This window comes from Xenopus laevis, chromosome 6L, assembly GCF_017654675.1.
Source record: "Xenopus laevis strain J_2021 chromosome 6L, Xenopus_laevis_v10.1, whole genome shotgun sequence".
NCBI classification, from domain to species: domain Eukaryota; kingdom Metazoa; phylum Chordata; class Amphibia; order Anura; family Pipidae; genus Xenopus; species Xenopus laevis.
Window position 1 is genome coordinate 52,595,809 of NC_054381.1, and position 16,769 is coordinate 52,612,577.

The 16,769-nt window shown below is 41.8% G+C and overlaps 1 protein-coding gene across 3 annotated transcripts in view; it reads right to left on the bottom strand.

Annotated features, from left to right (window-relative positions):
• The window catches only part of topaz1.L (testis and ovary specific PAZ domain containing 1 L homeolog), a 57,984-nt gene extending 51,767 nt beyond the window's left edge, over positions 1-6,217 (bottom strand). For 2 of the 3 annotated variants that reach the window (XM_041566028.1, XM_018267481.2), the window contains exon 1: positions 4,279-6,129. In XM_041566028.1, the coding sequence (XP_041421962.1) occupies positions 4,279-5,584 (1,306 nt within the window). In that variant the 5' untranslated portion in view covers positions 5,585-6,129. The other variant, XM_018267482.2, reaches the window with a different exon arrangement.
• Between the last annotated feature and the right edge of the window lie 10,552 nt (positions 6,218-16,769).

Genomic DNA, 16,769 nt, shown 5'->3' on the forward strand with positions numbered 1-16,769 from the left:
ACTTAGCACAGTAAAGAAAGTGCAAAAGGACTTGCCCAGGGAGAAATAATAAATGCACTGCTACTTTAAAAATTCATGTGTATTTGTCAGATTTAGACTTCTGCATGTGCAGTAGGGTAAAACCATGGGACTTTGCACTACTATGCAGGAACAAATCATAATCGAACTGCCAGGTAAGCAAGATAAGATGGCACTGCTGTGGTGACGTTTTTTCCTAACAGGAGCATTAAGTTCTGTAGAACATAATGGGTTTATCTATTAACCACTATTTAACGTGTGCCATATAGCCTTTTTTCAATTTCTCATCATTGCTACACAGCAGCAATTTATAAAGTTTATATGAACTATAGTAGTGTTACTGAAGCGAACACATCAGTTTTACCAGAGCAAGGCAACAATACATGATATTTTCATTACTTTAAAACACAACATTTTTGGTGTTACTGTTCCTAATGCGTTCAGACACCGTATGGCAAAAAAAAAAAAAAGGGGGGCCATCCTCTGTTCTAAGAAGAGATTAGCAACTCATCAATCTATCTGAGCAATCAGATTTGAGAAATCCATACAGTTTGCCCAAATGTCAAGTTATCCTCCACTCCCAGCCATGCTCATAAAAGAACAGCACTGAAGCATTCCATAGCATCTGCAGAGTAGCAAAGGAGAAAACATAGATCTGAGGTTTTATATAGGCAATAAGCTTGGTTATGCAATCTATTTGCCTGCAAACTTGATAACCAAGGCAATACTGGATAATTAAAGGGGACCAGTCACCCAAACATAAAAGCTCATAATAAAAGTCCCACATAAAACCCAACTTTTTTTTTTTAACTAAAACAACCATACCTATTATAAACATATTTAAAAACAGATTATCTTCACCACCTCTATGCCCTAGACACAACAATCACTTTCCATTCTACACTTTCTAGGGATCACTTTACTGTTGTAACATTCTACCAAGTGAACACACAAGCTATAAATATATGTTCATACAGTAGAACACCCATTTCAGTTTTTCAGGGGACCAGAAAAAAATTGTGTAAAATCCAGGAACATTTAAAATCAGAGACATGTATTATGCATTATATCTTGATGGGACCACAAAAAAAAACAAAAAAAAAATGTAAAGTAGAGTCCTGAACGGAACCAATTTCTAAGACCCGGACCCGCAGCCCTAAACATGACCCGCATATTTACCCACTACCACTACCTGACCCGCAACTGTCTTATCCGCAACCCACTGACCACCATCAAACCGGAAGTGATCTTGCTGCAAACCGGAAGAGACATCATCAAAAGTGGCCGATAGCCAAGGGGGGACAGAAGCACGCCGTGTGATGTAAGAGAGTTGTGTCTGAAGTCAGATGGGAGGGGAAGACGAGTGGAGGGAAAGAGCTGCAGCAGGAAGAGACCCGCGATCCTGCAGCTATACCCGCACCTGAAAAGCCTACCCTCATTCCGCAGGGTACCCGCTTTTTTTTTTTGCAGGTAACCTGTGGGTACCTGACCCGCTGCAGGACTCTAATGTAAAGTGCGGGGAAACAAAATCAGGGGATGTAACACTTAGGTTTCACTGTAAACCCTTTTATGAACAGATAGAAGTCTCTTAATTGCATCTTGCAAAAGGGAGGTTTAATAATAAATAGGGATGCACCAAATCCAGGATTCGGCCTTTTTCAGCAGGAATCGGCCGAATCCTTCTGCCCGGCCAAACTGAATCCCAATCTGCATATGCAAATTAGGGGCAGGGAAGGAAATCTAGTGACTTTTTGTCACAAAACAAGGGGGTAAAAAATGTTTTCCCCTTCCCACCTCTAATTTGCATATGCAAATTAGGATTCAGATTCTGTTCGGTATTCGGCCAAATCTTTGGCGAAGGAATCGGGCGTTCGGCCAAATCCAAAATAGTGGATTCGGTGCATCTCTAATAATAAATATTTTTAATTCCAAGGAAATAAAACCCTATATACTGTTAAGTGGATCTGCAAGAAATTTGTGAGATAATTACACCTATTGAAATTAAGGCTGTTCCCACTCTACTAATTAAAACATTAGCATCAAATATTCTAATATAAAGGGGCTGATCATCTTTGAGTTATTTATATTTTTTATTATTTGTTTTTTTAAGTTATTTAACTTTTTATTCAGCAGCTCTCCAATTTGCAAAATTAGCAATCTGGATGCTATGGTCCAAATTACCCTAGCAACCATTCACTGACTTGAATAAGAGACTAGAATAGGGCCTCAATAGAAAGATGAATAATAAAAAAGTAGCAATAACAAAAAAAATTGTAGTGTTATAGAGCATTTGTTGGGGTCAGTGACCCACTTTTTAAAACTACCAGAGGATTTTGTGCAGGACCTGCGGGTTTCGGGCTGGCCCGCACATCATGTTAAACCTTTAATATATACTGTCGTCACTGCAAAAATAAACATAGAGCACACCTACATGTGATGAAAAAGGTCTTGGTGCAGTTTAAATAAAGGAAAATCAATATAAAAAATAATAATGTAAAATTCTGGAATAAATACCCTTAATCTTTATATATGGCTCTGTGGGATTCAGACCAACAGGGCTAAAATCATAAACATTCACTTAGAAGCAAGGTAGAAAGCATAACAATTCACCACATAACAAATGCAACTTAGAACTCTTGTAGGCATATACCCTAAAGCCTCGGACATGATCAAACTAGTTGGATAACAAAGAATAGGAAGGAATCCTTTGATTTGCATTGCAGTCAGATGAAAGTTCTGACTTAAAGAGCACCAGTTACCAAAACATATTATCCCTAACCAAAGGTGCAAGCTAATAGAGCCTGCACTCCAGTTGGGGGGGGGGGTAACAGTAGCTTTTGCATAAGGCACTTCTGACGTCACGCACATAATGAGCAAGTTGCTGCATTTGCTCATTATACACATGCATGTGCCCCACCCAACATGGCCGCTTGCGATGGGAGTGCTGTCCCGACACAGGTGTCCTAGTGCTGGCGGGGGCAGTCTTAGTGCTGGCGGGGGCAGTTTGAAAAAAAAAAAAAAAAACACTGTTACCCCCGACCGGGCTCTATTAGCCCACACCTTTGGTTGGGGATAATATTTTTTTTGGCAACAGGTGCCTTTTAAGGTGGCCATAGATGCTAAGATTTTTAAAAGATCTTTTCATTATCTTAAGCCTGGAAATGATCTTTAAATTCAGGAATTGTCCATGAAAAAAAAAAAAAAAACATTTCAAGCGATATCATCTAGTTGAAACTAGTAAACTGAGGGTAGCTGCCTGCTTGGCCCTGCGAACAGTTGGGACAATGGGTACATGAAAATGATACACCGATGAAAATTTTCTAACCGGCAGGTGGGGGAATTGATATTTGACCAAAAAAAACCTCAAAAACTTATATTTTCATGGAAAACACAACTTGATCCTTAATAAAACTGCCCCTTATTGTAGATCAAGGGCTACCTGGCGTTTAATTTAATTAAACTTGGCACCGCCACTGAATTTACTTTTCCTTTAAAAGGATAAGCAGGTAACTATATTTGTTATTATTAAAGCAGTTCCTTCCCAGTAATTTTCAGTGGATGGTTATTCCGTATTTGTAACATAATTAAACACACCTTTATTTTATGTCTTCTCAAGTCTTAGGTTAGAACTTTAGTGCTATTCTGAATTAGTTGAGAAAGATACCCCCACCTGCCCTGTATATGCTTCTATTGGAGTAAAAGACTTCCCCGGGCACTCTTTACCAATCCTGGAAATGTAAATTTTGTGCAGAATTAAGCCAATAAAGAACTAGAATTAGCAGTGTCAATTTCACACAAATCTCAAACTGTTACAACTCATATATGCATATATACTATTAGTACTGTAGAACTTCAAGGAAGTGCAGGTGTTATATAAAAACAGAGTAGTTAACCCTTTAATTATTGGATATTCATGCTAACATAACATTCTAAGGTTAGCTACTCCATTACTGGTTACTTTTAGAATCTACAGAATTAAAATAATTCAATGCACATAGAGATAATAGCTTTTGAAATTGATAGGTTTCAATACCAGCTCATAGAAAACTCCCTGCATCCTGCACAATACACAACTTCGAAAATAGTAAAACAGATTGAAAACAGTTGCTCCTAGACTTATAACGACAATGGAAGACCTGTTATGATATTCGTAGACCATTACACAACTTAAACATATAAAAAAGTACATAATTTGAATATTGGGTTTAAAATCATTAAACATTCTCAATAACAGACATCTAAACAAATAAAGTGTCTTACTAGGACTCCTGCGATTCTTTTTTAAGCAGGTCACATCTGTAGCATCATTCCTGTCTTCTGTTTTTGTTGCACCACCTTCCTGCCTATACTCAGACTCCTGAAGTGGCACACTCCTTTGATGTGCTGTGGAGATTTCTGCCCACTGGGGGATAAAGTTCAATGGCAATCGCTGTACCCTGACATGAAGGGTACGCATTTTATCCAACTGTGCACAACACCCAGCACTAATTTTATTTTTGCCAACACCATCACCCACTTTTCTGCCTTTTTTCTTTTCTACTGGTTTTTCACATGCCCGAGTCTCTCCTGTGCCATGCACAGCATCATGCTCAGTTTTTAATTTCCTTCTCATGCTTGTTATTCTTACACATCCTTGTGTTTCGCCTTCACCACTCACAACTTTCTGCTCAGTTTTCGGATTCCTCCCCCTTTTCTTTCCTACTTTCTTAACACAACTCACAACACTGTTCTCTGTTTTTAGCTTCCTTTCCTGTGCTATTAATTCAACACATTGTGGAGACTGGCCTATGCCACACACAGTACCCTTCTCAGTTGTTGGCCTCCTTCCTCTTTTCTGTCCTATTATTTGTCCACATTCCTGAGCCTCTCCCTTGCCACACACAACATTCTGCTTAGATTGTGGTTTCCTTCCCCTTTTCTTTCCTATTAGCTTCAAACATCCTTGTGTTTCTCCTACACTACTCCAATCTTCCTTATCAATTTTTGGGTTGTTTCCTATTTTTGTCAATAATCTCTGTTTGTGCAGCACATGAGCAGGACTGCAAATACTCTTAATATTAAGTGGAACTGTAGCCTTAGTCCTCATATTTGCGGAATGTGTATTTAGTACTAAACTCTCACACTTTTCTGTTTCAGATACCTTTGCAACACACAGATCAGTTGCCTTCCTTCTGGTTTGTCTTTTCACCTGTCTTTGACAAGATGGCAAACTTGAAGCATTAATGATACTTCCTCCAGAGTCATTAAAAGTAAGAACAGGCTCTGGAAGTGCTAGTTTTTCCATCCCTGTGTCATTCATGCTGGTAGCATCAGGTTCTGTAGACACCACTTTGCTTCCACCAGATTCAATCACACCACTCTCTATGTCCTTTGGCACATGACCTGGCACATTCTTTCCATCACCAGTCGCTTCAGAGGGATAATGTAAAGGGAGCGCAGGATTGATGAGAACTGAACAGCTTTTTTCAGTTGTTTCATCCTCATCACAAAGCTCTGCTAAAGAGCTGGATTCAAACTGGTTTGGTGGAACTGGCTTAATTATTTTCCTTGGGCGTAACACAATCATTAGAGGTATGTTTACATTTAAGTAAAATAAGGAAAAGAAAACTCACTTACTTGGCCCAATTAAATTGTTTTTTCAGATACAAACCACCTCTGAGGTTTCTGTGTGGCAATATAAGCATGTAAACACAAAAGAAAATGAAAACATCCCAATCTTAAATGCTTGCCATTTTCACTGGACACGGTTATTATTATGCAAAAAACAGTCATAAATATGTGAACGCGCCAGATCAAAAGAAATGTACTATAAACCCGTAGGTTGGGCAATGCTCACACAGCACATAGGCTCCAATCACTCACAGGCCGCACAACCAAGGCCAGAAAGAAAACACAAATAATTAGCAACACATCATAAAACCAACTATAATAAAGCAATAAAAACCAACATCAAGCTGAGCTTCTATTAAGGCATTGTATCTCTGGCCCTGAAAATAACACACATCCCCCTGCATAATATGGAATCCAATAGCGTCTGTTTTACTCATTCACCAAACCGATCGATCTTCGTAATTCTCAACTATGGAATTCCGCGACCAGACTCCTAGAGCAACACCCACTTTTGGCGCGTATCCGGAAGTCACACGGTTCTGCTCCGCCCGCGCGGCCCACTACGCTGATCTCACGTCGATGACGCCGCGTGTTCCGTACATTCTGTACCACTTGGGGAAATCAGCGCGTCTGGATATATACAGTATAAAACGAATACGGAAATCTTGTTTTTTTAGGTGTCCTATACCTATTTATCTTGCTATATAATCTATCATTTTTATTATTGGCAGCATGCTATTGTTTCAGTCTGAGTTAAGGCACATCTTTGGGGTTGCCTAGAAGGTCTTAAGTACATAGAATAATAATACACCCACAAATCTAAGGCAATTTGGCCTTCAAACTGCCCCCACGTTTTTCTTAAGGATTGTGTGCCTCCCTTCCCAGGCTGCTTGGGTGTTTTAGCACAGGGCCTTTACTTCATCCCAAACCCCACCTAAGTGTTACCATCTCCACCCATTAAAACCACCGCATTATGAATCCACACCATCTATTTGAGCATACCTCCCAAATGTCCCTTTTTCGGAGGGACAGTCCCTCTTTTGACAGCTCAACCCGCAATCCCTCATTTGTACTGGATTTGTCCCTCTTTTCTCTGCACTGAACAGCCAGAAAAAGAAACTTAATTGGCTTTTAGCAGAGAGCCCAGAACAGCTAACAGGTGCAAATAAGATACTTTGTAACAATTTTGAAACACAAAAACACAGTTTAGATAAGGAGAAATATTTTCAAACTTTCATAACCTGCCAAATTTTGTAAAACAAACATGGTAATTAGGCGGTGTGGCCACAGAAATGGGTGTGGTCAAAAAATTGCTGCGCTACATGCGGAAAAAAATTTTTTGTCCCTCTTTTTACTTCCAAAATGTTGGGAGGTATGTTTGAGGAATTTAGATGCATGTTGAATGGCAATCAGTTCAGTCTGCAGCATGCATTTAAAGTAACTGCTAATTAGTCATGAAAGATGTGGTTGGTGTTAAAGGGTTGTAGGTGGCAAGACTAGATACAATTATATTTAAGTTTGGTTTATTCTGGCAGATCTGGGTAGTGACCAAAGGTGCAGTGATTATTATTATTATTAGCTTGCATTTATATAGCATTAACAAATTCCCAGTGTGTCACGAGAATCCAGAAAAAATGCTAGGCTCCCTGGTCTCGGCTCTTGCTTCCGCCTTTAACAGCCGCCTTTCACCTCGGGAGGAGCCCTCGGCTAATTGGATGCCGCCAAGTCTTAATCAGAGAGGAGCCAAGCGAGGGTTCTGGACGAGCAGAGGGGCACGATTGTTTAACAAAGTCTTTTGGGCAGAAGGTCACAGTTCAAGGAACAGACGTAAAGAGTAGTCAAAGCAGGCCGGGTCAGTGCGGGCAGAATACAAGCGATGTCGGCCAGGCAAGGGTCAAAACCAGAAGATCAAATCAGAAGAGTCAAGCCAGGCACGGGTCGGATTCGGAATAGTCGGATAACAGGCAGAGGTTGGGATCACGGAAGTCAGCAAAGTCAGGCAGGCAGGGTCAAAACAGGAATCAGAATACAAACAGATCACACCCAGGAACTGTTTGAATTTGGCACGCCAGCATCAAATGCGCATAAAACACGGAAATGCGCGCCATAGAGCAAACCGGCAGCCAAGAGAGAGGATCAACGCGGCGGTCGTCCCCGCCGAGAGCGTGGCGGGAGCGACCCTGCCGGCCCACTAGACTATCAGTTTTTGAGCTTCTTCCTTTATTATTTGTACACATTACCAAACCTCTCATGTGCCATATAAAACACTAAGAGGGTTATTCACTAAACTCCGAATGCAAAAATCATGAAAGATTTGTGTTATATATATATATATATATATCATCCATCCAAAGAAGATCAGCACTCTCAGGGCTTAAAAATATGAAAAAGGTTTTATTGAAAATAACACAGCATAGGACTAACGTTTCGGCCCTGTCCAAGGCCTTTTTAAAAGTGTGCTTCGGACTAAAACAATTAGAGGTATGTTTACATTTAAGTAAAAAAAAGGAAAAGAAAACTCACTTACTAGGCCCGATTAAATGTTTTTTCAGATACAAACTATCTCTGAAAATGTTCTGTGTGCCAATATAAGCATGTCAATACAAACGCAAGGACAAGAGAAAATTAAAACATCCCAATCCAACAAAATTCAAGGAAAAAATGGTGTATAAAGCTGTGTAAAATAAGTTATCAAGGCGTGTGTAATTTTACACACTGCTGTTATTTTGCATTGCTTCTGGCAGATGTAACTGTAACGTGTAACAATTTTACACGTAAAAAAGGCGTAACAATTTTACACAATTTTTTTACACCTCTATTTTACACAGCGAAGCCTAGCGATGTGTGGTGTATTATACCGCTGTTTTTTGCACTGCATAATAAATATGCCCCTAGGTGTGGCCATGATGGAGAACGGAATTAGCCATCTAGGCAAGGTTGGCATTATTGTAAGTGAAGTATCGTAAAATAAGCTATCAATTAATAACCACGCCTGCAAAGAAGTCTACATTGTAAAAGGGAAAATTGTATCATACTTACCGTAATTTTCCTTTCCTGGTCCTCTCCATGTCAACAACGTTCTGGATAGGTCCCTCCCTCTCCTAATTGTAGAACCCACCCATTAATTAATTAATAAATACTTACCCCCAACACCCACCGGCGTCTAGTTACAAGTTCGTAAAATATCCGAAATACACTGGGTAGGGTAACCTTGACATGGAGAGGACCAGGAAAGGAAAATTACGGTAAGTATGATACAATTTTCCCTTTTCCCCAGTCCTCTCCATGTCAACAACGTTCTGGGACGTAGCAAGTTCACTGTCCCAGGGTGGGAAGAAAAAATAACGCCTCATAGACAAAGATGCTGCAATCATGTTTTAATTTTTTGAGGAGGCAGATTTAAGGACTTTAGCCCCAAAAAGGGAATATTCAGAAGCTCTCACGTCCAGCTTATAGTGAGCAATGAAAGTACAAGGCGTAGACCAAGATGCTGCTCTGCAGATCACCTCTAATGGAACCCCTGCTTCTGCCGCCCAGGAAGCTGCGTGTCCCCTGGTTGAGTGCGCTCTTATTTCAGATGGCTCCGGGAGGTCCGCGGAAGAATAGGCTCTTTTGATTACCCACTTTATCCAATGGGAAATGGATCTGGATGAGGCTGGATTCCCCTTCCTTGAACCAGCCGGGATAACAAAGAGTCTATCCGACTTCCTGATTGAATCTGTTCTTTCGCAGTAGATTCGAATGTTTTCCGCCACATCCAGGGCTTGCAAATCTGGTGAAGCTGATTCCTTCGGAAAAGCTTGTAAAACTAACTCATCCCTGAGATGAAATTGCGAAACCACCTTAGGCTTGAAGGATGGTATGAACCTTAGGATGACTCGATCTGGTAAGAAAGTAGGACTGTCTGGAGAAAAGCTAAGTGCCTGCAGTTCCCCTACTCTCTTAGCTGAGGTAATGGCCACTAAAAAGGCCGCCTTTGGTCAATAACCAAATTGAGAGAGAATCCATTGTGTCGAATGGAGGTGATGACAGCATCTTGAGAACCCTAGGAAGATCCCAATTGGGACACCTTGGTCTTCTTGCTGGTAAGATCCTAATCGCTGCCTTAAAAAATCGGGACACCAAGGGGTGTTGAGCCCATTTTACTCCTGAGACTGCAGATATTGCAGAAACTTGAGTTCTCAGGGTACTGACAGATAATTGCTTTTCCATTCCTGACTGCAAAAATTCCAAGACTTCTGCGACAGAAACTGGCAGAGATAGCGACGACCTTCGACAGTTCGTGAAAGTGTCCCAGACCTTTGAATATCTTGAGTTTGTTGAAGATTTCCTGGATCTTAATAGGGTTTGAATAACGCTTTGGGACAGCCCTTGGGACTCTAAGGTCTGCCGCTCAACCTCCACGCCGTGAGAGCCAGAGGACCTGGATCTGGATGTCTGAAAGGCCCTTGGACTAGAAGATTCTCTGACATTGGGAGTTTCCAAGGACGGTCCTTCGAGAGCTGAACCAGATCCGTGAACCAAGGTCTTCTTGGCCAGGCTGGAGCGATGCAAACCACCTCTGCTTGGTCCTGCTTGATCTTCTGAATCACTGCTTGTATTAGAGGAAGAGGAGGAAAGACGTAGCACAAACGGTGAGTCCATCTCTGGGAAAGAGCATCCACTGCTAGAGCCATCGGATCTGGCTCCCTCGAGAAGAAGAGGGGACATTTGGAATTTGTGGATGAGGCCATAAGGTCTATGACCGGCTGTCCCCATATGCGAACTAGAGTCTTGAAAATCTCTTGATTGAGACTCCAATTGTGCCTTCCCACTGCATACCTGCTGAGAAAATCCGCAGCCTTGTTCAACTTCCCTGGAAGATATACTGCCGTGAAATCTATCACTGTTGACTCTGCCCACTGAAAGATTGGTTCCACCTCTGCCATAAGGAAAGGACTTCTTGTTCCCCCTTGTCTTCTGATATAGGACACCGCCGTTGTATTGTCGCATCTTATTTTTAGTCTTGAGCCTCCCAGCTGATCCTGAAAATATAGGCAGGCTTGATGAATGGCCCTTAGCTCTAAGACATTTGATGGCTCTTCTGACCAAGGTGCTGGCCATGATCCTTGAGCTACCTGGGCGCCTAGCTGAGCCCCCCATCCTCTTCCAGATGCATCTGTAGATATTACAGTCCAGGCTCTTGGAAACAGTTCGGAACCTCGGGACAGATGCTGGGGCTCCGTCCACCAGAGTAAGTCTGGGACCACTGCGGAGCAAATCTCTATCTGTTGATCCTTGCTGTAACCGTCCCATTGATGAATAAATGCATGCTGAAGTTGCCTCATTCTCCAATGGGCCCAGGGAACCAGCCCTATGGTGGATGACATCATCCCCAAGATTCTTAGGCAAGTCCTTGCCGAGACCCTGTGACACTCCAAGATGGATGCAACCTCTTTCCTGAGTGCTTCCTGTCTTTCTCTGGACAATGAAATTGTACCTTCTCTGGAGTCCAAGATTGCGCCCAAGTATTGTAGCACTTGAGCTGGATGCAATTGACTCTTTTGTAGGTTCAGGGTCCATCCGTGGGATCTGAGAAACTCCATCACCCTGTCTCTGTGGTTGACGGCTTGGGCCTGCGTAGAGGCTAGGATAATGAGGTCGTCCAAATAATGAAACACTCGGATGCCCTGCCAACGCAGGTGGGCTATAAGAGTGACCATGACCTTTGAAAACACCCTTGGTGCTGTGGAGAGGCCAAAGGGAAGACACCTGAATTGAAAGTGAGCGTCTCCCACCTTGAATCGGAGGAACCTTCTGTCTTCTCTGCAGACCGGAACATGGTGATAAGCATCCCTGATATCCAGTGAACACATCCAATCTCTTGGTGCAATTGCATTTTTGACCGAGTCTATGGATTCCATTCGGAACCTTTGGACCCTCAAGGCCCGATTGACACTGTTTAAGTCCAGAATCGGACGCCAAGCACCCGAATGCTTTTGTACTATAAAGAAAATCGAATAGTTTCCCTGTCCCCATTCCTTTTTTGGGACCTGGGAAATAACTCTCTGAGACTTTAGAGCTAGTAGACATGACCGGAGACTCCTTCTCTTTATTGGACAGGCTGGAAGAGGTGAAGGACGAAAGCATGGAGAAGGAAGATGTTTGAACTCCAACCTGTAACCTTCTCGAATAATGCTGAGAATCCACTTGTCTTCTATCGATTTCTCCCAGGCGGTTCGAAACAGTGTCAGTCTTGCCCCTACTGTTTGCCCCTGGGGAGCACCACCTTCAGAATTGTTTCCTAGGATTGCTGGAGGATCTACCTCTTGCCACCCTAAAGAATCCTGACTGTCCCCCTCTCCAGCTACCTGCTCTTGGATTGTTGCTTCTGGAACGAAAATTCTGTTGATCGTATGGGGGAGATCTAGATCTGAATGTGCCTCTGCCTCTGGCCGACTGTTTATTGGGGTATCTTCTCTTTCTTTTCTGAGGCATCAGCTGGCTTTTACCTCCTGAAGCCTTTGAAATTAAGTCTTCCAATTTCTTGCCGAAAAGTGTCTGACCCTGGAAGGGCAAGGAGCATAATGCGAATTTAGAGGCTGAGTCCGCTTCCCAGGATCTGAGCCACAGAGCTCTTCTAGCCGACACGGAAAGAGCCAGTGATCTGGAAGCCAAATGAATCTGATCAACAAGGGCGTTCATGAGGAATGAGGACCCCAGCTTGAGTTCCTTCAAACCCTCTATTATGTCAGTCCTATCGCGTCCTTCTTTGAGGGCTGCTTCTATGTTAGTTAGCCAAACTTCAAGAGCCTTGACTACTGACAGACTTGCCATTGCTGGTTTAAGGGATTCCCCTGCCACTAGAAAGGCTCTTTTCAGATCTGTTTCCAATCTCTTGTCCATGGAGTCCTTTAATGTTGCCTGGTCCTCGATAGGAAGAACAGTGTTCTTTGATAGGTTGAGGACTGGAGCATCCACCTTGGGGAGAGTAGATATGTCCTTCATATCTTCTTCCTTAAATGGATAGAGCTTATTGAATCGTGCTTGCGTCGAGCTCCTCTTAGACACTGATTCCCATTCCGATTTGACCAGCTCCAGTACTTCTTGATGTAGCGGGAAAACTTGCGCAGATCCCTTGGCCTTGGGAAGAAAAGAGGAAGAAGTTGCCTGTTCCTCTGATTGCAGAGCTAAGGAGGTTCTGACTGCCCTTATCAATGGCTGAACTAGGGCGAAGTCAAAGGCTGAATGCTGAGTCTCATCTTCCTGATCGGTATCTGATTCCAGCACTGAGCTTGTCCAGAAGTCCCCTTCCTCTTCCGGGGAAATGGAAACCCCTGAGGGTCCCCCCACGTTTTTGGAAGCTGCCTGCACTTCCTTGGCCACAGTTTCTTTTATCCAAGCAAGGATATCTGTACTGGCACCTGCTGACTGCCCTGCTGCCGCATTGAGGCATGACTGGCATAGTTTCTTGTCCGGCAGAGGTGCCTCTGAACATCCCAGGCATTGGGACTGCGTGGTCTGAACATTTTCCTCCCTGGGGATGGACTGTTCCTTTGATCTTTCTCTGGATCTGGAAGGCCTCATAGCACTGCCAGGATGAGAAGAGAGAGAGAGAGAAAGATTTAGAAGTCTTGGGAACTGCTTAACTAGCATCCCGCCTTAGACTGCTCACCCTCCATTAGTTTAGTGTCTAAAAAGAATATATATATATATATATTTTTTTTTTTTTTTTTTTTTTTTTTTTTTTTTTTTTTACCTCAACCAGGGGTGTAGACTTTTCTGGGGATGGCGGCTGGAACAATACCAGGAACTGGGCAACCTACCAAAAAGGAGGAGAAAAACAAAAAGATAAATGAAAATGCATTAAAAATGCATTAGCAGGCTCCTAGCCCAGTTCACAGGCTACTGCTCCCCTACCTACCGAGAAAAACTTAACCACGAGGCAGGAGCAGCGTGTGGTCAGCCGAGTTAGAAAGAGCTTATACGGACCGCTGCTTCCTGTCCCCTAATAAGGCCAAGGGCCCCGCCCCCCAGCCGGAGCCAATCGGCGCGGAGGCGCCTAGCATGGGACGAGAGAGAGAGAGAGACGATGCTCCCGACCCGGAACCATACCGCCGCTTGATCCGCAAATGTGACGTATGCGGAAGTTCCGGGTCCCACGCTCTCTCTCTTCTCTATCGGCAATAGACCTTGCCGAAAGCCGCAAAAAATGTTTCCCTGACTGCCGCCATCCCCCCTGTTCCCCAAAATACTCACAGAGTCCGGGTGAGGGAATGAGCCCCGAGCCGCCGGGCACCAACAGGGGCCGGTAAAGGCTAGGGAACAGGGGGACCACAGCGGACGGCTTCTCTATGGGAAAAAGAGAGAGAGAGAGGCCCTGCTGTCGGAGAAAAAGGCTAAACACCAGCCAAAAAAACTCCGTCCCTGGGACGTACTACGACAGCCCCCTGCTACACCTCTGGAAAAAGAACAAACGAGCTCCTGCAAGGAGCTAGGAGAGAGACAAAAAGAACCCAAAAAAAGACGCCGGTGGGTGTTGGGGGTAAGTATTTATTAATTAATTAATGGGTGGGTTCTACAATTAGGAGAGGGAGGGACCTATCCAGAACGTTGTTGACATGGAGAGGACTGGGGAAATATGATTTACACCAGATTTTACTTTTTTGAGCACCTGCACATTATATGAAAAAAAATAATGCCTGCAAAATAATATTTGAGTATATGAATTTGTTTTCCAAAGACCGTGAAAAAAAAATGTAAATTTCAGAATGATCAATGTAGGGCTTGCAGCATTGTCATGATTTTTGCATTAATATACAATTTATCAGACTGGTTTACAGGCATCAATTGATTACATAATTTCTATCCAACCTTAGTTTTAAGAAATATTTTGCACCACTGAACAATTTAAATGCCAATTTCTCTTAAGTATTATTATACAGGGGTTGCCTGTTGCCATAGTTGCATAGTTGAATCATGCAGCTGTATTTTGCAATCTTGCTTTTCTCATTAAAAATAGACATGGTACGGTAAATGGGAAAAATCTAAAAAAGAGACTATTTTGGCTACTATAATGAAAAATACTATGTGTGTATGAAATGTCAGCAAGATTAGTGTTCTTTCTTTACAGTATGTCTAGCAGAATGACCTTAATGGAAACAATTGCTTAACCACCCATATTGCTATGTCCCTATCAACTTATAAGAAATTGAAATCTTTAGGGAAAGGAGATATAAATAAAATGAGGACTGTGGCACTAAAGAGACAACACTAAGGGGCATATTTATACAGGTATGTAAATTGTTTTATATCACAAAATAATATAAAAAGCATAGTTAAAAAATGTCATATATCAACATTTTACACTCTGCTACACATTTGATACACAGCTTTATCATTTCACATGATTTTACACAATGTAGCATAGAGTTGATTTTGTGATCCCTGGTGTAGAGTCCTGCATCATGTTGGGTACCCCAATAGCTGCAAAGCTGTCAGGTTTCGGGGCAGAAAGACCCCTATTCCCTGACCAAGGCTATTGTGATACTAAGCTCTATAGTTAGTATAGGTATGGGTATATAGAATTTAATTAAAAGTAGAGAGGGGTGTGTGTATGGATGCTGGGTTTTCATTTGGAGGGGTTGAACTTGATGGACTTTTTTCATCCCAATTTAACTATGTAACTATGTCCGCAGGTACGCTAAGTGGGTACCTGGGCCAATTGGAGGCTTGCATTCTCCCCACCTCCTGAAATTAGAGTATAGCATTTTTTACACAATACACAACTTTATAGCTATCCACAGTTACAGACAATTTCACTCAATTATCCTTAAAGGGATGTTCCCTAACTTTTATTATTATATAAAACCTTTAAAACCAACAATAGCTATAAACAATGGTATAGCAACGTATGCTCTTTTACATTTTACTTTTATTTTCTTTACTTACCGTAAGTTCTCCACACTGTATCTTATATAATAACATGTTACTATTAACACTATCCATTCTACAGATTATTCCGTTACATTAGTTCAATATCTCTCCTTATTCTATATAGTATTTAATTTCACAATCAGAGCATAAGTCACATGACTGAGGGCACCTGGCAAACTAAGAACATGTCACGCCCCATGCTAATATTAAAAAAAACCCATTTTTTTTCTACTTTAAAAGACAGATTTCAGTTCAGAATTCTTTAAAGTAGTGGGCAGCCTGCACTCATGATCTGGTTTGCTTATTGATCCTCAGATATAGGGCTTCCTGAAGTCTTACAGGCCCATCTGGGCTCTTAGTGATGGTCCACCGTTCACCACTATGCTTTCTTTTAAAAAATTTTATCATGATCAGTTTTTTTGTGGTTGAGTTTTTAGAGGAAAAAAAATAGAATTTTTATTAAACCCCAAAGCTGCCAAAAATTAAAATCTGGAAATACTCCAGCTAAAATCTGTCATGGTTTTCATATTGTAATCCAATTTGGTGATTTTGGGTGTAAACGATTCAAATGTCAAATTCAAAAAAGTTATACGATTTGAATTGTCACATGATTTTGTCAAGACTTTTTCGGGGCTGATTTTTTGATAAATGCGTTAGATTCGTACATGGGAGTTAAGTCGACTTTGTGTTAATTAAAAAATGGGATAAATTTGAGTTTTAGTAAGTAAGTACCCCATAGTGCTCTAAATCCTGTTAAGAAAACGGAGTATCCCACCTCATAAATTCATGATGTCGGCTATTGTCACATGATGCATATTCTTGAGACAGAGATACGCCTAAAAAGACTCAGGTTGCATTGAACATTTTGCAATTTCAAGTACACAAAAGTTACCATCAAAATACTTCAGAGCTGTAGCTCTAGAAATGTGGGGTAGTGGTTGAGAGGGAGCAGCCTGAAGTTTAGTTAGGTAGAGATTTGGTTATACTGCTTATTTGCTGTTCTAGCTAATCGAGTAATCCCAGACCTAAGATTACCTATCGTCATATATAGGGTCAACGCATATATTCTGTCTGAATTATTCTTAGGGTTATTGCTGAATGGCTAATATTACCATAATGTATTCTGTATATTTGTTATTAAGGAGGCCTGATCAAATCCCTCAAAGGGGGTCTTGAACTAAAAAGAGATTGAAAAACACTGGGAAAGAGAAGATAAACTGTGGATA